The following is a 23,227-nucleotide window of genomic DNA, read 5'->3' on the forward strand; positions in this document are numbered from 1 at the left end:
TCAGTCCTCTGTGCCTCTGCTCTCCAAACTCTAAAGGACGGACCCTAAGATTCTTCTCTGCAGGACGGCTTGAAGGATTTTCCGAGGTAAGAGATGTTAAATGCTCACAGGCGGTCTGGACACAGTGACGACTTGAGTGTTAGCGCCACAGTATCATCATCAGTATTTCCCCACCAGACACACACCCCTGGAGCTAACGATGCCCCCTCGCTTCCCAGATTTGACTTTTACGGCACCTAATGCTGTCATCTGCGCCGCCATTTGCCCTTTATGGGCTGGCCCTCCCGCCACAGTCCTCTTTGCAGGCAGAGGCCGTGCCATTTGGGCTTACGCATCAACCTTCATCAGGAGACACTTCCTCGGCTGGGCCACCGTGCGGAGCCTGGGCGGGCCAGCGAGCCGACTGGGGGCGACGCAGTTACCGGGTCCATCGCGCGGAAACCAGCTTGTTCCAAAAACATAACAGGATAAGATGCATCGAAATCACCTTAAAATAGGTCTAGAAGATGTGGGAAAAGTCCTCTTTCTTCCTCACAATTTATCTGAACACCGTAATATTTAATCTAAAGAAATCTTTGACTTGAGACGGTCTTAAGTATAATATAGAAATGCAAGGCACCCAACAATGGAATCATACCAAAGACTCTTTGCAGCTGTTTTCAAACAGAGGAAACACAAAACTGCAACAAACCCCTACCTTGTTTCTTTAGCTTCTATCATTATAACTATCTTTAACCTTCATGAGGTGTTGGTATTAAAGCATCCGTCAGATACTATTCTTTAAGTAGCTATGTTTATACAGACACGTGTTAATACACAACTACAACCACAGAGCGATATAAATTCAAATCCCAAGTGTTGTTCAAATAAATGAACATCACTCACCACTTATTCTTTTCTCCGTTTCTAAAAAAGCCTTCGCTACCTTCTATGTTAATCTTATATTTGTTCCCAGATTTGACCATTCAAAATTCATATCCTGATGTGAGGCACGGAGCTTGAAAAACCATTGAACATACCCCTATGCCCATGTATTCAATTATCTACAAATAAGCATCAATCCCTGTCATTATTTTCTATTGCAGGAAAAAGAAATACCCAATATATATTTGTCATGACTCTACAAAGAGAAAACATGAACTTAACGGTTTAGTTATCTGTGAACTGGCAAAATACCGTGATAACAGAGGACTGCTAATTTCTCAAGCTCCAATATTTCCAAACAATACCTACCCACTAAGACAAATAAAAGTAAGGGGAAAATGCACAAACGATTGACAGATGGTTTCAACTTGGCACTTGTATATTTGAGAAAGGATTATCTTCACGCTGGTGTATTTACTCTGGTCTTTAATGACCGGTATGTCCAAGTGGTGAAAGGGCACCGCCATGAATCCTTGCTTAGTGGGAGAAAAATGCTCACTCTGTTTTTCTCAGATGACCCAGGTGTCAAGACTTTGATGGAGTAGCGGGAGACAGAGGAGCTGTCTGTCTGTCCATCCGTCTGTCCGTCTGCCTGCGTCTCTCCCATTTGCTGGCCTATCAGGAACTAAGCCACTGAGGACCGCTCAGCCCCCGAACTCCAACAGAGCTCAGTTAGCGGATTAACAAGAAACAACAGAAACCAAATCTTTCAGCAGAAGCTCTTAGTCTCTGCTGACCCAGCAAAGCGGTGCAGATGGCAATGATAATCAAGCTCAGAAATCGCCAACCATAAAATTCAAACCAAGCCCAACTTCCAAAATTTGGCAACTTAAGTTAGCTCCATCAACCTGAAGTATCTCATGTTGCCAATTTACCTGTGGCCCTAAATGGGGCTAAATAGAATAGGAAGAATTCTGAGACGCAACAAACGGAAACATTCCTTTCTTGCCAGGTATTTCCTCTCTAAAGTTAAACAAGTAAGAAGCTGAATCAGAGGCACTTCAAGCAGAGAAGCCTTCCTGCCATGGTGACAGCACGGACGGACCTGGAAGACATTGTGCTAAGTGAAGTCAGTGAGTCACGGAAGGACAAGTACCACTGCACGAGTCCGTCTATGGGAGGCACATAAAATAATCAAAGGTATAGAAGTCCACGAATGGTGGTCACCAAGGGCTGGGGGGGAGGGGAACTGGGAGCCATCGCTCGATGGGTAGAAAGGTACAGTCACTCGAGAGCAGGTTCCAGAGACCTGCCATAGCACACAGTGCCTACGGCTGACACTAAGGTGTTGTGCATTTAATAAGTTATTAGGAGGTGGAGCTCCTGCTCAGTGCTCTTACTGCACCCAAAAACAAAACACACAACAATCCAAAAAAAAAAACCCAAAAACCCACAAAAACACTACCCAAACCAAAGGGACACAAGGGAACTTTTGGACGGGATGGACAGGTCCATTACCTGGCTTGTGATGACGGTAACACGAGTGTATATATACGTTCAAACTCAAATTGTACGTGTTAATTAGATGCAATTTCCTGTATACCAATTATTCCTCAATAAAGCCGGAAAAACCACCAACCGACCAATCAACAAACAAACCAGAGAAGGCTGCAGTCCGCGAATAGTTGCTAACGGTCGTCTTGGTACTTCCTGTTCAAACTGGAGGACAGTTAAGCTTCCAGGATGGGGTATTCCTTATGGTTTTCAAAGTCATAGGAGGAATACTGGCTGTCAAGATCAGGAAAGGGAAAAAGCATCGATAATTGAGCAGGTACTAAATGAGGGAAAGTGTCAGATGTATAGGCAGGAAACTGGAAAACATAATTTTCTTTGGGACCAATTAACGTAAGAGCTACTTTGCATATGCTCCATCAGAAAGGTGTCAATGTTGTCAGAAGAAGGAATTTTTTCCTAATGAAAGTTAACATGACACTTGTATTAATGAAACACATTCTGAACTATTTCACAGGAAAAAGAAAAAAAAAACCCACCTTAAACACAAATACTATCACAAGGCAAGACTTGGGGATATAAATATTCATGACACATTCCACATGTTTAGTTAGGCTCTATTCTTGACTTTTTTTTTTTCTCCTGGTTTGTTTTTCTAGGAGGAAAGATGCCAAATATTATGAGCTTCTACTTCAGAATTTTGGACCACGGTTTGACCTAACATCACCTTGTTTCATTTGGCAGAGCACTGTTGTCAAAAATGACACGCGCTGATGAATTAATCATTCATGAAAAGAGGAAGAGGAAGAAACACAGGAAAAAACTTGAAAAGTGATGTGTCTACAAGCTCTCCTGGCGCCTCATCTGGGTCCCAATGTGTTGAAAGCGGCAGAGCGGAGAGATGGGAGATCACACAGGCCCGATTACCATAATTCTTAGACTAGTGCCTGACGAGAAGGAAGGGCCTCGTTACTTCCATTGTCCATTTTGTATCTGTGTCGACAACACAGTGTGAAGATCAGAAACCAAGGGGAACTTTTACCACAAAAACCACGTCTCAGAACCGTTCAGAAGGACAGCTCTGCGAGAGAAGAAAAGTGGTATGGTAACACCCATTTTATAACCAAAAAAAAAAAAAAAAAAAAAAAAAAAAAATTTCCTAAGAAATGTGCTCACAACTCTCAACAACAGCCAAATTATGGAAAGAGCCTAAATGTCCATCAACTGATGAATGGATAAAGAAATTGTGGTTTCTCTACACAATGGAGTACTACGTGGCAATGAGAAAGGACGAAATATGGCCCTTTGTAGCAACGTGGATGGAACTGGAGAGTGTGATGCTAAGTGAAATAAGCCATACAGAGAAAGACAGATACCATATGGTTTCACTCTTATGTGGATCCTGAGAAACTTAACAGAAACCCATGGGGGAGGGGAAGGGAAAAAAAAAAAAAAAGGGTTAGAGTGGGAGAGAGCCAAAGCATAAGAGACTCTTAAAAAAATGAGAACAAACTGAGGGTTGATGGGGGGTGGGAGGGAGGGGAGGGTGGGTGATGGGTATCGAGGAGGGCACCTTTTGGGATGAGCACTGGGTGTTATATGGAAACCAATTTGACAATAAATGTCATATACTGAAAAATAAATAAATAAAAAGAAACGTGCTCACAATTATACAGCACACTATTAAAAGATCAAACCATATTACTAAATGCCCCCTGCTAGAGATTTCTGTCATGTCAACATGTCACAGGTGCTAACTTTTAATTTGGATTATCTAACAGATTTTCCTACAGAAGAACTTTCTGTATTTTAAATCTTATACTAAAATATTTGCTTCTATTTTGTCACAAGTACTGTATCTTCCCACCAAAGCAGTTTGCCAGTTCAGGACACAAGTAACCAAGTTGACGGGTTAATTTATCTTTCGACTTTTCACCTCTAGGAGCTACAGATAAATATTGATAATATGTCACTTTTAGCCGGAGGAAAAAAAAAAACCCAGAAATCCTTCATAGTCAAGAGTTGATACTATAGAGTGACTAGTATAAATTACATCCCGCAATAGTTATTTAAGACGAAAACAGTCCTCCATTTCTAAACGTGTCATCAAAATCGGCTTTGATTCCAAAATGTTTAATAAAATGGCTTTTTTTTTTCTAAGCTAGAATTACTCAGAAAGGGATTCCTTGTTCTATTAAGATTGCCAAGTTCCCACATATGCCAGTCTATACAACGATTAAATAAGCGATTTCTCTATGGTACAGAATCTACATCAATCTAATTTTCATTCTGAGTAAATAATGGTGAAACCTGTGGACGGAAAACATTTTTTTAAACGGCGGGCTTTTTGGACGTTGTTTTTATTCAACATGTTGCTGAGGAATCATAACATCTGAGCACACTCACTTTGAGCACAGCAACAAAAAGGCCAGTTAGGACCAAATAAAATTGCCACAATCACTCAAATAATAGCATTCATTTTAGAGCTCAATGAAAAAAAAAATACCAAAACAAAACAAAACCCTGTCTAAGAATGAATTCTACCTTAATTGCATTTAATCAACAAACGGGCATACATGCTAAGCTGTAATACAAACAACCCAAGGATAGGCTTACACCCTCGACAAGTTAATAATGTTCTCTGGAACGAAATGTCAAAGGTGGAAGCTGACTTCTAACTAAACATGTATGATGCTGAGAAATCGTATCATGAAAGAAACTAAAGAAAAGTTTTATTTTTGCAAGTGTATGATTGGCCCCCTACCAATGTGGACGCCAACCAAAACACAATTGGTGGTACAATTCTAATTAGTGTGTCTGAACTCTGTTTGGATAGAATTCTTGTGTGTGGTTCACAGGCTGAAAGATACCACACGCAAAATGCATAATGTTCTAAGATTTCTTATTATCCATCATGCCTCATTAATGTAAAAAGCTAAGCTGGAGTGGAGACCAAGGGGAAGGAGCCAGTTCTTTTCCACCCTAAGTAGTCTGAAGGTAGGGCCAGTGTACAGGTTCGGGGATGCAGGCTAAGTGAGTCACAGGCTTCCGAGAGTCCGGAAAACAAGTATAAGGTCGAACCAGCCGTGGAGATGATACACTGTCCCTGACTAAAAATGCTGTGATTTCTTTTTCAACCCCGTATGCATCCTGCCACAAAGTAATCTCTCAATTGCTCCCCGTTCTTGGTGGGGAAAATAAACCCCAGACCAAGCTGGCCGAACGAGGGGAACACATCTGTCCCAGCAGGGAGTGAGCTCCTGACCACATCTCCCTCACTCCCAATCAAATAACTTCCCTTTCTTAGGTGAAGGGTACAAACACTTCTGCCAATTTCTACGTGGCTTACTCTTGAATTGCTATTTTATGGAAATCATCAAGTGTCTTCGCAAAGATTTAGCTATAAAAATCTTATGGTAGCGATATTCCTAACAGTAAAAAAATAACGTGTTAACCCAAATACCCAACAATAGGAATAGATTAATCATGGTGTTTTCATAACAGAAGATTAGCAAGCTTTTAGAAAACATTTTATATCATGATTTCGCATAGAAACTAAACCTTTATAACCATCTTTAAGGCTTATAACCTTTTTCGCTTCACATATTGTAAGTAATCTAAACCACTTCTGATAAAAATTATTTTAACTGAGAGAGATCTAGATTTAAATATCAACTGCTAACCGTGATGAACTCTAGTTGGGATTGTGAATTCTGATTTCTTTCTTTTCGCTTATCTGAATTTTCTATTTTTTCCCTACGAGAAATATAAATCACTCTTCAAGTTAGAAAAATAAACCCAAAAAGCTTTTTAGAAACGTTTGCTGTGCCCAATCTGCTTCTTTCTCTTTGCCGTACTTCTATGGTATCATGGTAGGTTCACACATGTTTATCTTTGAATCTACCCTGAAAGGCAGAAGTCGAAACACACCCAAGAAAATAAATGACGTCTTCTGAAACCCTTCATTTGCACATCCACCCTGCTGTGGTGTTTTCCTCCCGCTCCACCTCCTGCCCAGAGGTATACAGTCCTAAATCACATCTGCTAATATGGTGGCACTGGGGACAACGAGCATCACCCGCGCTTGTGGGGGACCGTGGCGGGGCCACAACTTCCTCACAAGGGGAGCCCTGACGATTCTTTCATGACTTTCTTCCTGACGATACATGTTAACATTTTCAATTTCTGAATGTTCTCAAGAGGCCAAAGACCCGCCCCATCCCAGGTCTGTGCCCACAAAATTTATCTCCGTTTTGACAAAACTCAAGAACGTCGGAGGAAAAGGAAAAATGAGAGAACGTGAAAGACGGTAGTTCCAAGGACACAGGGAGGAAAGAACAGAGAACAGAGAACTCCTTCTTGAACATGTAAAAAATGGTTTACACATTTCCTACGTGACTCCTTGGAGAAAGACAAATCCTACCAGACTTTATGCTAAATAGGTTCACACAAATTCTTCAGGTGGAACATGTTCAAAGCAAAAACTTCATATAAAACTCGAGTCCTGACAGTAATCAACACATGACCATAAATTAGCTGCCAGAGCCGACTACATGATTTAAGAGCACGGGCCCTGGTACTGTTCGTATCCAGGATAAACTGACAATGCCTCCCTTACTATTTTAGGTGAAGTCATGGGCGAGACACTAATTTTTCTGAGGCCTTTATTTCTTCTTTATGAAAACAAAGACAATATTTACCAAGGATCAACAAATGAAGAGAGTGCAATTTTTGATTCAATACAATAATTTACTTATATGGTTCAGGTTTGGTTTTTTTTTTCTTTCTTTTTTGAGAGAAAGAGAGGGAGAGAGAGAAAATCCCAAGCAGGCTCCCTGTTGTTAGCACGGAGCCCGATGCGGGGTTCAAACTCACGAACCGTGAGACCAGAACCTGAGCCGAAACCAAGAGTCGGATGCTCAACCGACTGAGCCACCCAGGCACCCCTCTATGGTTTCGTTTCTTACAGGTCCCTCCAATACAGAACAGTGCCTGTTATGTTACCAAAAGGCTCTGGTAGCTGTGAGGTGCGTGGTACCATCACCTGGGACAGAAAACTCCAAAAACTAGTGGGGAAGCCCAGAAGAAAGGAGGAGGCGCATAGACCAGGGATTGTGACCAATTCAGCCTACACATTTTGAATTTAAGGTATGCCAAGGTCAGTGTGAAAAAGTCTCAGACACGGGGGTGCTGAAGAAAGGGGTTATGCTGGACATGCTGACAGACTGGGGAAGTCCTCTCCTCTCAACCCCAAATACTCACTAGAATCAAAGTTGGGGACGGGTGGCTCGTATAATCCCTAGAGTTCTGATTTCATTGTTCTGGGTAGAGCCTGGGAAGCAGTCTTGTCTTTTTTTTTTTTTTTTCTTCTTCTTCTTTTCCACAAAGATTTAATTCAAACAAAGGGCACTTTCATTCAAACTTTTGTTTTGTTCATTCAACATACATTTAAATGGATGAATTCTTTTATTCATTTTTTTAATGTTTTATTTATCTTTGAGAGAGAGAGAGAGAGATTACTAGCAGGGGAGGGGCAGAGAGAGAGAGGGAGACACAGAATCCGAAGCAGGCTCTAGGATCTGGGCTATCAGCACAGAGCCCAATGTAGGGCTCGAACTCGTGAACCACAAGGTCATGACCTGAGCCAAAGTCAGCCGATTAACCGACTGAGACACCCAGGTTCCCCTTCATTTGTTACTGTTTTTTTAAGAGAAAGTTCACATAACATAAAACTAGCCATTTTAAAATGTAACAGTTCAGGGGCGCCTGAGTGGCTCAGTTGGTTAAGTGCCTGACTTCGGCTCAGGTCATGATCTCATGGTTCACGAGTTCGAGCCCCACGTTGGGCTCTGTGCTGACAGCTCGGAGCCTGGAGCCTGCTTCGGATTCTGTGTCTCCCTCTCTCTCTGTCCCTCCCCTGCTTGCACTCTGTCTCTCTCTCTCTCAAAAATCAATAAACGTTAAAAATAAAATAAAATAAAACTAAAAAAATGTTAACAGTTCAGTGGCATTTAGTATATTCACAACCTTGTGCAACCATCTAGTTCCAAAACGTTTTCATCACCCCAGAAGGAAATCCTGTACCCATTCAACAATCACTTTATGTTCCTTCTCCCGTAGTCCCTGGAAGCGACTAATCTGCCTTCGTCTGTATGAATTTACCTATTCTGAATATTTCATATGAATGGAAACATATAATGTGATCTCTTGTAACAGCTTCTTTCACTAGGTATGTGTTTGAGGCTCAACCATGTTGTACCATGTGTATCCACGCTTTTCCCTTTTTATGTCCAAATAATATTCCACTGTATGGATATACCACCCTTTGTTGATCCATTCATCCATCAGGGGACATTTGGGTTGTTTCTACCTTTTGGCTGTTGTGAATAGCGCTGCTGTGAACATCAACATACAAGTATCTGCTTGATTACCCGTTCTTGATTCTTTGGGTTATACGCCTAGCAGTGGAATTGCTGGGTCAGAGGATAATCCTGTATTTAAATTTTTGAGGACAAAAATTGTTTAAGTTCTCTAGATGGTTCAGGATAAAGCTGGTGTCGTGACTCACGAACGGAGAGGATGAATGGGGCCCTGAAAATAAATGGAACGCACCAGGGGGAAGATGTGGCGGGGGGGTGGTATGACGAGGCCAAGGCAAAACCTTGGAAACAGGACACTTCAAAGGCTGCTGAAAAGATCCCATAAGGAAGACATGTAGGAAAAAGAGGAGTCACAGAAACATATGAGAATCCAGCGGGGGGAGCCACTGACTTCAGCTGCTGAGGAGGAATCAAGAAAGAAATTGAGAATCTTTGCATATGGCAAGATACAGGTCACTGGAGTCGGGGACCTGCTAGTTTCTCTGAGGCCCTGCTTACAAGGAGTCGGGGCCCACATAAGATGTAAAGTAGAAGATACGTGAGTCCTGCCATATACTCTTATTTACTCTTTGCTCTTAACAGGCACAGACCATGTCACTATTCTCCCAGACACACGATGCACATATCAAGCCTCCGACAAAAATGTGATTAGACCAACCAGTTTTTACCTCGATAGATAATGTGGCAGGGTCCCTGGCAGATACAACAGTAAACCTCAGGAGATTTCTGACCTGTACCTGTTTTGCTGACCATGTAATGACCTTTCTAGGATTTTTAACTACATGGAAAATATTTTGGGTATAATAAGGTATGATTAGCTAAATGTGTGTGAGTCTAGTGTCCGCAAAATAGGTAACAAATTCTTACATTATTTCCTGTTTTCTGCCTAAAATATTGTTTTCGCTTAAAGGTGTTATCAGTTTTTATACAACACCCACCAGTCTCGGAATCAACGTTGACAGGACACGGGGCTTCACGAGCTCACTGAGGTTATTTTCCGAAAGCAATTATTTTCTTCTATTATTAGAGAAAGGGGGAACTTTTACAGTGATTACATTTTAAAGATGAAAAGTGAGAATTAAGGTCAACCTTATGTTTGAAGTCACGTTAAATTTAATTTACGGTTAAATTCTCAACGAATAGTAAGCAACATCTGAAGTACACGAGTGCTTTTTTTTTTTTAAAGTAGGTGTTGATGTTCTTAAAATCTTGAGTGTGAAACCAGCCAAGAAATGTTTCCTAGAGTAGCAAAAGTGATACGCTCTCCTTTTTTCAATTAGTGTTTCTATTTTGTAGACAGTAACAGTATTTAATTTGAAATTTCCTCTTTCTGTGCCAATTCCAGTTGGAACTCCTTCCTGTGAAGTCTTTGAGTGCACAGCTTTATGTGATACACAAAGCCCTCTGAAAGCAGCCAAAGAAAGAAGGGGGAGAAGATGTTTTTCTTTAGTATCAAGCACCTGGCAAGGAAGCGGCGTGTTCCTGTAAAGCCTTGAAGGCATTCCTGCTCTCCCCGGAGAATCCAAACGGACTCGTTTTGATTTCCCTTTGAAAAACCATGAAGTGAGAGCACGTTTGCTTTGATTTAGTTTACCAGACTTGCCCATGTTGTTTCTTGTTGCTTGATTCTGCTCACCGACAAGTCAGGGTGATGGCCCCTTGACCCACTCGCGGTTGGCAAGGGAGAGGGACGTCCTCACCATGACTTCTGGCTCCGGGTGGAACTAGAGGAACAACCCCCTAGTGCTGTGGGCCTCGCAGAAACCAGGTACCTAAGTCGGCAGCTTTACGGCACAGACACAAAGGGGAAATTATGAGAAAAGAGCGTTTCACCACTACTCCTTCTCCACTTCTTGCCATTTGCCACGTCCCTGAGCTAACGTGCCCAAATGGAACCCAGGGAAGAAAGCACAGTATCAGCTGCTTCAAAAAGACAGGATAGAGGGGGCTCCTGGGTGGCCCAGTCCGTTGGGCGTCAGACTCTGGCTCAGGTCATGATCTCGCGGTTTGTGAGCTCAAGCCCCACGTCGGGTTAGCTGCTGTCAGCAAAAAGCCCGCTTCCGATCCTCTGTTCCCCCTCTCTCTACCCTCCCCGCCCCCCCAGTGCTTGTTCTCTCTCAAAAACCAATTAAAAAAAAAAAAAAAAAAGACAGGATAGAGGCACCTGGGTCGCTCAGTGAGTTAAGCCTCTGACTTTTGCTTTCAGCTCTGGTCACGATCTCACAGTTGTAAGATCAAGCCTGCATCCGGTGCCCCGTTGGCTGTGGAGCCCGCTCGGGATTCTCTCTTGCCCTTGTCCTCCACCCCTCCCCCGCTTGCTCACACCCACGCACCTACAGGTGTGCTCTTTCTCAAAAAAAAGATTAAATAAGTAAAACAGGACACCAAAACACAGGATGAAAGAATAAACAGATAAGGTGGACTTCATCAAAATTGAAATCTTTTGTGCTGCCAACAATACCTTCAAGAAAATGAAAAGACAACCAACAGAACAGGAGAAAATATTTGCAAATCCTATTTCTGATAAGACAGTCGTATATATACGGTGAACATAAAGAACTCTTGCAACTCAACAAGAAGACAAATAATCCAACTTAAAAATGGACTCGAACAGACATTGGCATGGCCGTTACGCCCATGCAAGGATGCTCAACATGATTCATTTTTAATATTTCAATTGATTTAGTATTTCAATTTTTCTCTTTTATCTATGTTTTATAATTAATTACTATTAGCCATCAGGGAAATGCAAATCAAAACTATGAGATACCACTTTATACCCACTGGGCGAAACAGTGAAAAAGACACATAACAAGTAGATGGATATGGCCAAGCTGGCACAGTCACAGATTGCTGGTGAGAATGTAAAAGGGTGTAGCCACTTTGGAAACCGGCCTGATGGTTCTTCCAGAGATCAGACATAGACATACGAGCTGACACAGCATTTCTGCTCCTTGAGAAACGAAAACAGATGTCCATACGAAACGTATACATGAATCTCCGTTGCAGCATTACTCATAGTGGTCAAAAAGTATAAACAATCCAAGGGTAATCAAGACGGATGACTAACAGTGGTATATCTATACAACGGAACGTTATTCAGCTACGAAAAGGAACGACGTACTGATATATTCTGCAACACGGAGGAACCTTGAAAACATTACGTTAAGTGCAAGAAGCCAGAAGCAGACCCCATCTCATATCCTTGTATTCATACGAAATGTCCCAGATAGGCAAATCTGTATAGACAAGAAAGCAGATTCGTGGTTGTTTAGCACTGAGCGAGGCTGGGGGAGGGTGGGGGAGGGTGGAGGAGGATGGGGATTGACTAACAGGAGAAAAGAGGGTTAAAAATAGTCTGAAATTGGTTGTGGTCATGGTTACAACACGTCGTGAGCAGCCTCAAAGACACTGAACTATATACTTTAAAGGTGAATTGTATCTCAAGAAAATTGTTTAAAAGAGAGAGAGAGAGAGAGAGAGAGAGAGAAAGGGAGACCGTTATAAAACTCGGAAGCCTGGCCTTTCACGTCCAGATGCTTAGTCATTCCTCACTATTCTGGGTCCCTCTTACCGTGCCAAGCTTCCGGACGTAGAGGTAACACGCAGCTCCTATTCACTGTTGTAAACACTTTTGAATCTGTTCCTCACCCTGGGGTCCTTGAACATCCTACAACCACAGCACAACAGCTACATTCCTCTCCACCACGGAGGCCCCACCGGCCGCCACCCCGGCTCTCCTTGGCCTTTGATGACGTGTTCCAAATTATGAAAAGGGTTCAAGGGTTCGATGCTGTCAGCATCCGAAGACGGTTCAGGGTTCTGAGTATGTGTACTCACGGGAAAATGGCAACAGATTTTTTGGTCTCCAAGAAGAATCCCAAGACTCACTAGAGTGGGGAGCAAGGTTGGAGAGGCAAGGGAGAGACTTTCCTGTAGCTGTCCCCCAGAGTTGCCGGCCATCCCAAACAGGCAGTGTTACGAGAGGTCTGAGTAGAGAGGTGTGGCAGATGATGTCACTAGGGCCTTTTAGTCAGGCAGAAACAGCACTGTCACTGTGACAGCCATTATTCTGAACGGACGACGCTTGAACCCACAAGAGGCCTTCTTGAAGCATCAATGCGGTGAGGAATTTAAAAGCATCCTGATAACTGATTTCTGAGAAAAAACCCAAGGAAACAACGTATAAAAAACGTGTAACCCTAAAATAGAAGAGCAAGCACAGATCAGATTATTAATCCAAGGATTTGGACGGTGCACTGAACCATGTACCAGGCACTGCCCAAGGACAGTAGTTTCGGAGATGGAAAGCTCTCCTCTCAGCTCTCAAGTCGTCTGCTGCACAACCAAGGTGGTGCCGCTCATCTTTCTAGTATTTTCTTTATAATCGTGACCCTCAAATCTCTATCAGAATTGGACCTTGCATGGCCAGTAGCCCGCGGAAAGTAGCAACGCCCACCCTCAGAAACCTTCCCAGATTTCCTGAAAAAACAACCAAGTCCCTCACCTGAATGCTAATACAGCACTGTGTGTCAACTAACTGGAATTCAAATGAAAGCTTAAAAGACAACAACAAAGTCATCTGGCTGGGTCCAAACACAAAAGCTGGTATAGCGTGGCCCCCACCAAACCTCCTTACTGAATAGAAATACCTACTGTATGTCAGAAAAGAGGCATCCAAATTCCTCGAGTCTTGGAGATTGAGCCCAGACATCCAGAACCAAAGAACCAAGTAGCTAGGGCCTTGCCACACCTGCTCAGGGCAGACTTATTCCAGTTACTCTCCCAGGGCGAGTAAGACTGGAGGCCCCAGCTCTTCTCTTATGTTTTCAGGAGACAACAAACAAAACTGTAAAAACCACTAACTGCCTTACCTGAAATCTGTGAATGGATGGTTAAATTAGTATTTTTATTTTGCTTGGTTTTTTTTTAATCTGTTTAAAGTTTTTATTTATTTTGAGAGAGAGAGAGAACGAGTACAAGCAGGGGAGGGGCAGAGAGAGAGAGAGAGAGAGAGAATGAATCCCAAGTAGGCTCCACACCATCAACACAGAGCCCAACTCGGGCCCTAACTCACAAACTGTGAGGTCATGACCTGAGTAGAAATCCAGAGTTGGATGCTTAACGGGCTGAGCCACCCAGGCACCTCTATTTCGCTTGTTTTCCTTTTCAAATGAAACTTTACCCTTAGAATTTCCATGCATTTTTTTTTTCCAACGTTTTTTTTTTGTTTTTTTGTTTTTTTTTTTTATTTTTGGGACAGAGAGAGACAGAGCATGAACGGGGGAGGGGCAGAGAGAGAGGGAGACACAGAATCGGAAACAGGCTCCAGGCTCCGAGCCGTCAGCACAGAGCCTGACGCGGGGCTCGAACTCACGGACCGCGAGATCGTGACCTGGCTGAAGTCGGACGCTTAACCGACTGCGCCACCCAGGCGCCCCGCATTGTTTTGTTTTTTAATAAGAGCACAGGTTACAGCCCCATTGGAACGCGAACCCCGCACAGTCTGCATCTGCTTACCTGCAGCATATGACCGCCTTACACGAAAGCGCCAAATCCAGGAAGCTTCTCCTGACTTCAAAGGACAGTGCGTACTTCAGGGTGTGGCCATCGATGATGAGGGCCACATCGTTCTCCTTGCCCAACAGATTCCCAAGGTCGGTGCAATGCTGCGTAATGGCTGCCCTTGTTGCCTGAAACGAGAGTTGGGGGGCGGGGGGCATGTGTTTAGTATTTCAAATTTTAGGTGCTTAATATGTCAAAAACAGAGTGCCATACCCATTCTAATGTAACGCATACAGAGTCCGATGTGGCGCGTGTCTGGAATTCGCTGGAATGCCTGCTAGGTCTGTCGTATGGATGAACGTATCCCCTTTAATGATATTTACATTTGACATTTAAAATAACCTACTCTAGTTACAGTCCAGGCCGAGCTACGGCATCCAAATTCTTCTCCGTTGGAATTTTAATTGCTAAGGTTCTGAGGACAGTTTTTCTCCCCACTCCTTTATACTCCATATGGAGTTTTCTCAGTGCCTCTAGAACAGGAGACTCCATACAAACAAATGGGTGGTGGTGTTTTTTTTTTTTTTTTTTTTATTTCCAAAAGATAAAGGTGCTAAAACTTAAATGGCAAACATTTCTCAGTTTGCACAAGATAATCTTTAAAGCCTCCAAAAAGTATTAGGGGATATAAAGTTAATACAAAAGATTAATTTCTCTTCTCTGCTGAGATCTTCAGATTAAACCATTTCTCCCCATGGGTCGTCACAAGAAGAAACAAACTGATCATGTTTTTCACGTTCCAGAAAATATTTAATCAAATTAAACACTTTAAAATAATATGTTTTAAGATATTAGTACCAGCCTAAATAAGCACCTTGGTGTGATGTCTCTTATCAGATAGAACTAAAGCATAGAATCATTCTTTGGATTAAAAAAAAAAAAGTATGTCTGACTTCCCGGTGAATTTATGACTACGAGTAGGATATCTGCTTCAAACAGAAGAATAAAATCTCTGGCTCACAAAAATATACGGTTTAAATGAATCGGGGAAACACAAAAGTCTGCTGAAATTATCGTCTGGACGACTGTCCTTTGGCTATTAAGCTACATTTACATATAATTGATCCACACGATAACATAAATTACCGTCTTCAAGAAACATGTCAAATGGACAGGAATCTTTCCACCGCTGGTTAAACCGAGCATCAGCTACTACCACAAAGTGGAAAACAGGTTCTACTGTCTTACGGCTCAGTTTTCATTCTCAGTAAGAGACTTCCAACAACACTTATCGGAAAGATGTATTTGAGGCATAATTGTGGCCTAGGGCCCCGTTCTGGAGTCAGATGGCCCAGGGACTGGTCCCAGCTCTCCACTTATTACCTCTGTGACCCTGGGCGGGTTACTTAACCTCTTTCAACAACGATTCTCAAGTGTAAAACGGGGCTAAGAATACTTACCTCACAGCACTTTTGTTATAAACAAATGAGCTAATCAGGGCAACCTGCTTAACACTGAGCTTGGCAGATAATAAGCACTCAATGAAGCCCATTCTTCCTCTGGTTACTACCCTACATCTAGGAAAATACACAGTTGGGCTACTTTGGGCAGTGAATAAATGCCATTGTTGCTGACAATGCCTTCCTTGTCAGCGTAGCGACATAGGCATAATGGATAGAACAGTGCCCGAAGAATAAAAGTTGACTTTCAGTAAAATAAAGGAAACTTTACACATTTTTTAACTCTCGATTAGTTGCATAATTCTGAATCTCAGATAAAACGTCTACGTTTACCTCATCTGTGCCAACAGCCTGCCCTTTAGAATCTGGGTGGAAAGAAGAAAATCCCACCCACTCAGAGAAATCCCGGTGTGGCAGCCTGGGTGTGTGCACCGGGAAACTCAGACAAGTCTGGGCAATTCTGGAGAGGGTGCTGGCCAGAGGTCGATGCAGGGGGCACAGAAAAACCTCCTGGAAAATATCTTACTGAAAGGGACGAGGCAAGATGTATGGAACTGGTCCTCGGACAACGTGCTAATACTGTCGTGGAGGCACCGTCTAGCCCAGCGAAACTTACCCTCGCTGCCACCCCACCCCCTGGACTTATGGAGGAAAAGGTTGAAGAATTCAAATCCCTGAGATGAGGAGACCCCTGCCTGTGGCTGTGTTTTAAGGAGGCACAGTACAAATGGAGATACGCGACAGCGGTAAGATCACGGAGGGTACTTTCTCCACTTAGGGTTATTTCTGTCCTGCTCATAAAGACAGACTGGAGCCTTCTTCCTCAGCCTAAGGGTTGGCAGCTGACCGCCCGCGAGCATGAGAGGCTCTGGGGCATGAGCAGGGAGGGTGCCAAGCACTGGGAATGGGAATGGCAGAAATACGGTTAATGAGGAAACCATGCTCCTCAGACACAGACAGTCCTCCCCTTGCCCCCACAATCAGTCAAGCAGTTATAGGGAAGGACCCGAAAGGGAGGTGGAGTTTCAACAGTGGCAGGCAGGGACACAGAGTCGCACACATGGCCCCTCTTCCTGAGAGCCTCGTCTGCCACAGCCCACAGTGGCCTGGGAAACATGGATGACACTGAGTTGACAGGTTTCCAAGTCGTACTGGGAAAAGTGCTGTGGACTCACTGTGTGTATCTCCCCAAAACTCATATGTTGAAACTCTAATCCCCAATGTGATGGTTATTTGGAGGTGGGGCCTTTGGGAGGTAACTAGGTCAAGAGGGGGAGGCACTCCCAATGAGATCAGTGCCCTTACTAGAAGAGACGAGGGAGTCTCTTCCTTCTCTCCCTTTCTCTCTCTCTCTACCCCGCCCACTCTCCCCCCTCCAGCCACGGGAGGACACAGCTGAAGACAGCTGCTCCACAAACCCGGAGGAGAGCCCTTGGATCCAATGTCCTTGGAGCCAATGGATCTGCCGGCACCTTGATCTTAGACTTCCCAGCCTTCAGAACCATGAGAAATAGATTTCTGTTGGTTAAGCCACCCAGTTTTGGGGCCAACGGACCAAGCTAAGACAAAAGACGACCCCTTGAGCCCACCGGTGATGCAGCACTACTCTTGGCATAATGGATTTGGATACGAAAAGACGTGGCCTGTGACCAAGGCAACACACAGACTGAGCACACGACAACTGCCATCATGTTTACTGCCCGGAATGAGCCTCCTAACATAGTAGCCGTAGGACAGATCCGCGCTTAGTACCGAACGTGGAAGAGAAGGCTGCTAATACGGGGGCGCAGGGAGAGGGGAGGCAGGACAAGGCCTCTTGGAGCAGGAGATGCCCGTGGAAGTGAATGATGACCCCTTGGCCGAGTTGAGCTGCAAACCGTAGAAACGCAGCAGTCACGTTTTCCCTTTGCAGAGACTGAAGCAAACATGACTGTTACTACGTGGGCCATTTGGCCTTCCTGGTACATTTTCCTTTCCCTTTTTTCCAAGTTTTTATGTAAATTCCAGTTAGTCAACGTACGGTATAATATTAGTTTCAGGTGTAGAACCCAATGATTCATCATTTACGTACAACACCCAGGGCTCATCACAACTGCCCTCCTTAATACCCATCGCCCATGTAGCCCATCCCCCTGCCCCTCCCCTCCAGCAACCCTCAGTTTGTTCTCTATAATTAAGAGGCTGTCTTCTGGTTGATCCTTCTTATTCCTTTTGCCTGCCACGCTCTCGACTCCTAACCGCCGCTCCTATCCAAACCGTCCTGTTCTCTCACTTCATCTACACGGAATCGCACCTTTGCCTTTGAGATTGAAAACCTTCCCTCCCACTAAAACCTCTCCTAACTCCCCATCCTCCCAACTCCACCCTTGACTTGTCTCCAGCCTCCACTTCAGTTCCTTCCAATGCCCACTCAGCAATAATCTTTGATCAAACCCAGACTGGTTGGGTTCATTGCACATGTGTGGCAGAATATAGGTCCCTTCTGTGCAGTTCTCAAGCAAGCCAATCGAAGGTATTACTATCACAAACAGTTCCTTATTCTCAAATGGACTATGATTCAAAAGTCTATTTGTAAGTCGGTTATTGGGCACTTAGAATCTATTTTCCCAAAGGAACGATGTTACAAATTGTGGTTGGATCCCAGGGCCTGTTAATGCCTATTTAGCCTAGTCGCTAAACTTTATACTGCAGTCTCTTATTTTAATAAAAAACCAATTACTGAAAGTTACAATGGACTTAGCTGTTATGAGGGGCACGGGGAGTTGGGACTAGAAGTTTCATTCCCAGAAAGATACAGAACATTCCAAAACCCTTCGCTAGAATTTGCCTTTTAGGCATTAATATTAAACAATCTATTTCCAGGGTTTCATACACGTTCTACAATTTTATTTTCCTTTGCAATTAAAAACACACACGGTTTATAGCCAAAAGCGAGCGAGGGCAACTACAGACCGTTCCTGTAGGTGCAGCAAACACTCACCGCTCCCTTGGTTGAGCTGTACTGGGAGCCCTGCATCTCTTATCAGTAAGCTCTACGCTGGCCTTTCCATTTTCAGTTGTTTTTTTTTTTAATTATATAAACAGCATAGACAGTGCTACCCTTGATCTCAGGAAATGGTTGTCTGCTCACAGATCGCAGGTTCATCTGAAGTACAGCTGAAGTTCAATCTGAATTTATGCGCAGGTGGGATCTGAAAGGTGGCTCTCCGGTTCATCACTCCGGGTTTAATCAACCCGGAAAGATGAAGATTTCTAGAATCTGGATGCATTTCTACCGATCTGCAGATAGCAGGAATCTCTCCTCAAAATGAAACCGTTCCAGCAACATTGAAAAATGTCGAGGTAGGCAACCCTCTCCCCCCGTGAGCTTGGCAAGTGTCGAGAGGAATTTCTTAGACGCTGAGGTAGCAGCAGCTGCCTCAGACCCCACTTTGATGTTCTGCAAATTCCAACGGGCTCAGAGCTGACCATGCTGAAAGCCAGGATGGTTCAAGTTTCACGAGCAGCAATTCGGCCAAATCATACTACGCCTTCGAGAACAAACTCCCTTCTCCTGGATTAACCTCGGGCTAATGAGGATCTAATGGTGATGCTCATCCTCTAGACCAGGGGTTCAAAAGGGTTTTGTTGTTTTTCCATTCCAGCCGCCTGTTTTTCTTGTCTCTTGCCCACTGTCATATGTCACTTCTCTCGCCACTGCATTCTACCACTCTTCCACCCATTTCCGCTGCCCAGACTGTCAGAACAGCCACAGCAGCATTCTTCTTATTCTTGCCACTGCCTTTATTTTACTATCATTTTCACTTCCAATATAATCACACCTGTTTCCTGACAGCATTGACACGCACAATACTTTGGCATTTATAAATCCTAATGGATATGAAAGTTTGTAACACTTAAAAGACAAAGCACAAACCCGGCAAACCCATGACAGGCAAATAAAGAAAGTCAAGGCTGGGAAGACAAGATAGTTACTCATGGCCCCTACTGGCAGCTGTTGATGCCTGGAGAGCTGATACCTTTCTGCTCTGGATGTTGCTTTGTTCTAATCTAATGAGGTTCATTAAAAAGTAAGAGGAATCTCTGTTAAGTGTGTAATGTTTCAAGGATTTCCTAGAATGCTAATAATTTCAAGGAGGATAGGATGTTATTTCACAGGCACTGAGCAAACCTTCTTAAGAGATAATTTGGCCTCTTGCCTCCATGTACCCAAGTACCTGTCTGGTACCCTCAAGTCACCTCTTATTGTCACCCCCCCTCAAGCATTTCTCTACACTGGCCATCTCCACCTCCCACAAAATGTTCTATTGCTGACAAAAAAAATTTTTTTTTATCTTCTGAGAGTAAACCAACTCAATTTACTGAATTCACAGCAACAGACAAGCCTCTACAGAGGTTTTGTTTCGGTTAATCGACTTCATTGAGCTATAATTAATATAAGGTTGAGCCATTTTAAATGCACAATTCAAGGAGTTTCGGCAAAGGTACGCAGTCATGTGACTCTGTCCGTAACCAACACATAGAACATTTCCATTACCCTAAAAACGTTCCGTCCTGCCATTCTGCAGGCAATCCCACCCCCACCCCACCCCCAACCCATTCCCTAGCAATCCTCAATCCACTCTGTCACTATAGTTTTGCTTTTTTGCGGATGCCATATAAATAGAATCAGAGTTCACAGTGTCTTCTGTCTGGCCTATTCATCTAGCCTAAGGCTCTGCGATCTGTCCGGTGTTTCTGCACTCATCAATCCCTTTCTGTTTCTGAGTCGTATTCCACTGTATGAATATGCCCCATTTTGTTTAATTCACTCACCCGTTATTACACATCTGGGTTGCTTCCGGTTTTAGGAGATCATGAATAATGCTAGTGTAAGTATTTGAGTCTTTGTGTGGACACGTACTCCTACTTCTCCTGGGTAGACACCTAAGATTGGAACCACTCTGTCCTACCACCTACACAGACACACAGGGCAAGTGTTCATCTAACTTTAATTTTTTTTTTTTTAACACTTATTCATTTTTGAGAGACAGAGCATGAGCAGAGAAGGGGTAGAGAGAGAGACACACACAGAATCTGAAGCAAGCTCCAGGCTCTGAGCCATCAGCACAGAGCCCGATGCGGGGCTTGAACTCACGAACTGCGAGATATGACTTGAGCCGAAGTCGGACACTCAACCGACTGAGCCACCCAGGCGCCCCAAGTGTTCATCTAACTTTAAAGAGACCGGGAGGGGCTGTTTCCGACTTAAAAAGACACGGCTGAGGCACTTCGCCTTCTTCCCAGGCCCATGTGCACGCCCTGGCTGCTCCCCGCAATCCTTGTCCACACGGGCACCATCAGTCTTTTCGATTTCAGCCCTTCTCGTGGGCGTGCAGTGTCAGATTTAGTGGTTTTCATTTGCATTTCCCTAATGACTAATGGTGTTGACTATTTCCTAATGCTTAATGAATTAAACGAATTCTGTCTGGGGGGATTTTAAGACACACAAGTAAGCAAAGTGGAATAATTCAGGGAGTACACAGGGGCCGTTCTTGTGCAGGCTGCTAAGCCCCAAGAACCCCTCCTCTTCAGGAGAGCTGGGATATCCTGCTTTTCAAATTTCTTCTTTTCACATCTCTCGTCTCTAGAAGACCCACGTTTTCGTGGAAAGGCATCCCAGACAGCGTGAGAAGGGGGACACAGGAGGTGGGGAATATGGCAGAAAACTGGCAGCAGCTGTAAATGAACAAGTACCATTTATTTAAAGGGGGGGGGGGACCATTTACTGTCCACTTATTTTTAGCCTTCAGGGCCTAGAAAATGTCTGAAGACTACAATCACTGCTATTTATTGAAAGACCATTTGACTAACAGTTGTGGCTGAGCTCAAATCATTCAGGTTAAAGAATTCCCCGAAAACATGCACTTTCGTTATCACAAAGGATATTAAATAGCAAACCTAGCAGGCTTACTTTATTCAAAAAGCTGTATTTTGATTTTAGTACCGGGAATCGTCTTACATGCTAAACAAATATATTCTTGAATGGCTATATATGAGGAGATCTCAAAAATAATTTATATGCTCTAAAAAGCATCGCTATTTGAATATGGACTGAGAATCTTTTTTTTTTTTCAATTTGTTAAAATGGGGAATTCTTCTTCAAGTAGATAACCCTTTTCCTCTAAGAAAACGATTTCAAAGTGTGACCCTCCCGCAAGAAGAATGCAAAATCAGCATTTGTCAGTGATCATGCAGCTGTGTATAAAATGACCCTCCATAATTCCATGAACGATTGCTTGTCATACATTTGTCCAGACTGGATCTCTGGGAGTCACCGTAGACTTCAGAGACGCAATGAATCACTGCCACGGTTAATATCACCCTAACTAGGAATAATTTTACTATGAACACAAACACTTTAACTTAATTAATTTTCTGACCTTTGGGGATTTACATTTTTGACCTTCGGCGTATTCGTAGCCACCACCTATTTAGCCATCTCTAAAATCTGCTCGACACTTGGAGTTATTTTAAAATGCCCAGACCAAACACAATGGTGATCACGTTTATAAATTTAAAAAGAAACTACTGCAGAAAATCATCCCCAGACAATTAAAATTTGCAAAGTAGTTGAAATGAACCGCGTGATTAATTATGTCACATAAACTTTAGCAAAGGAAGACAGAGTGCCATCTTACACGGAACGATAAAGTACCAACAGCAAACCAAAGATCCACATGTGGCTCAAGTGACGAATGCTGGTATCTGCTAAGTCATCATAGAAAGCATAGCATAAGTAGCGCAAAGTCATTTCAATTTCTGAGCTACTCCCTTGCTTTACGATAAAACCAATTTTTTATATAACTTATTGTCAGACTGGTTTCCATACAACACCCAGTGCTCCTGCCGACAAGCGCCCCCCTCACTGCCCATCACCCACTTTCCCCTCTCCCCCAACCCCCATCAACCCTCAGTTTGTTCTCGGTACCCAAGAGTCTCTTACGGTTTGCCCAATTCCTTAAAACCATATGCTCGCTTTTTGAATAACCCTTACAGGTGCCGTGTAGGAAAATGAACATAATAATCTTAACTAGTTAATTTCCTGCCCTTAAGGACTCAATGTTTTAACTTTAGTATTTCAATAGTACAGCCACGACACTTACTACTCCTAAAATCTTCTTAACTCTCAGAGGAATTACAATGTGCCCAGGCTGTGTGTGACTCATGCAAACAGCACATGACAGTATATTAAAAAAAAAAAAAAAATCCCAAATCCACATGTGGCAGCTGTGGTCTGAGGTAGTGAACAGGGAATCATGAAGGCTCTAGCCACACGAAGAAACTGTGACCTTTGGCTCACCACTAGGACCCACTGGAGCAAAAAGACGACACACAAATTGCTGAGACTGGCCCACCACCCACAGCTCCCCGGCTGTGGCTGAGCCACCTCAGACAAGTTCTGGAAAGCACCTACCAGTGGGACCTCTTCGATTTTCCTTGAATCAGTAGGAGTCGGGGGGAGAG

The 23,227-nt window shown here is 43.5% G+C and overlaps 1 protein-coding gene across 12 annotated transcripts in view; it reads right to left on the reverse strand.

Annotated features, from left to right (window-relative positions):
* The window catches only part of LOC109266145 (phospholipid-transporting ATPase IB), a 635,626-nt gene that overhangs the window by 316,296 nt on the left and 296,103 nt on the right, over positions 1–23,227 (reverse strand). For all 12 annotated transcript variants that reach the window (XM_053900789.1, XM_053900782.1, XM_053900822.1 and 9 more), the window contains one exon: positions 14,277–14,449. In XM_053900789.1, coding sequence (XP_053756764.1) covers positions 14,277–14,449 — 173 coding nt within the window. The remainder of the gene's footprint in view (positions 1–14,276; positions 14,450–23,227) is intronic.

This window comes from Panthera pardus, unplaced genomic scaffold, assembly GCF_024362965.1.
Source record: "Panthera pardus isolate Hobbes unplaced genomic scaffold, ASM2436296v1 HiC_scaffold_1, whole genome shotgun sequence".
Lineage (NCBI taxonomy): Eukaryota > Metazoa > Chordata > Mammalia > Carnivora > Felidae > Panthera > Panthera pardus.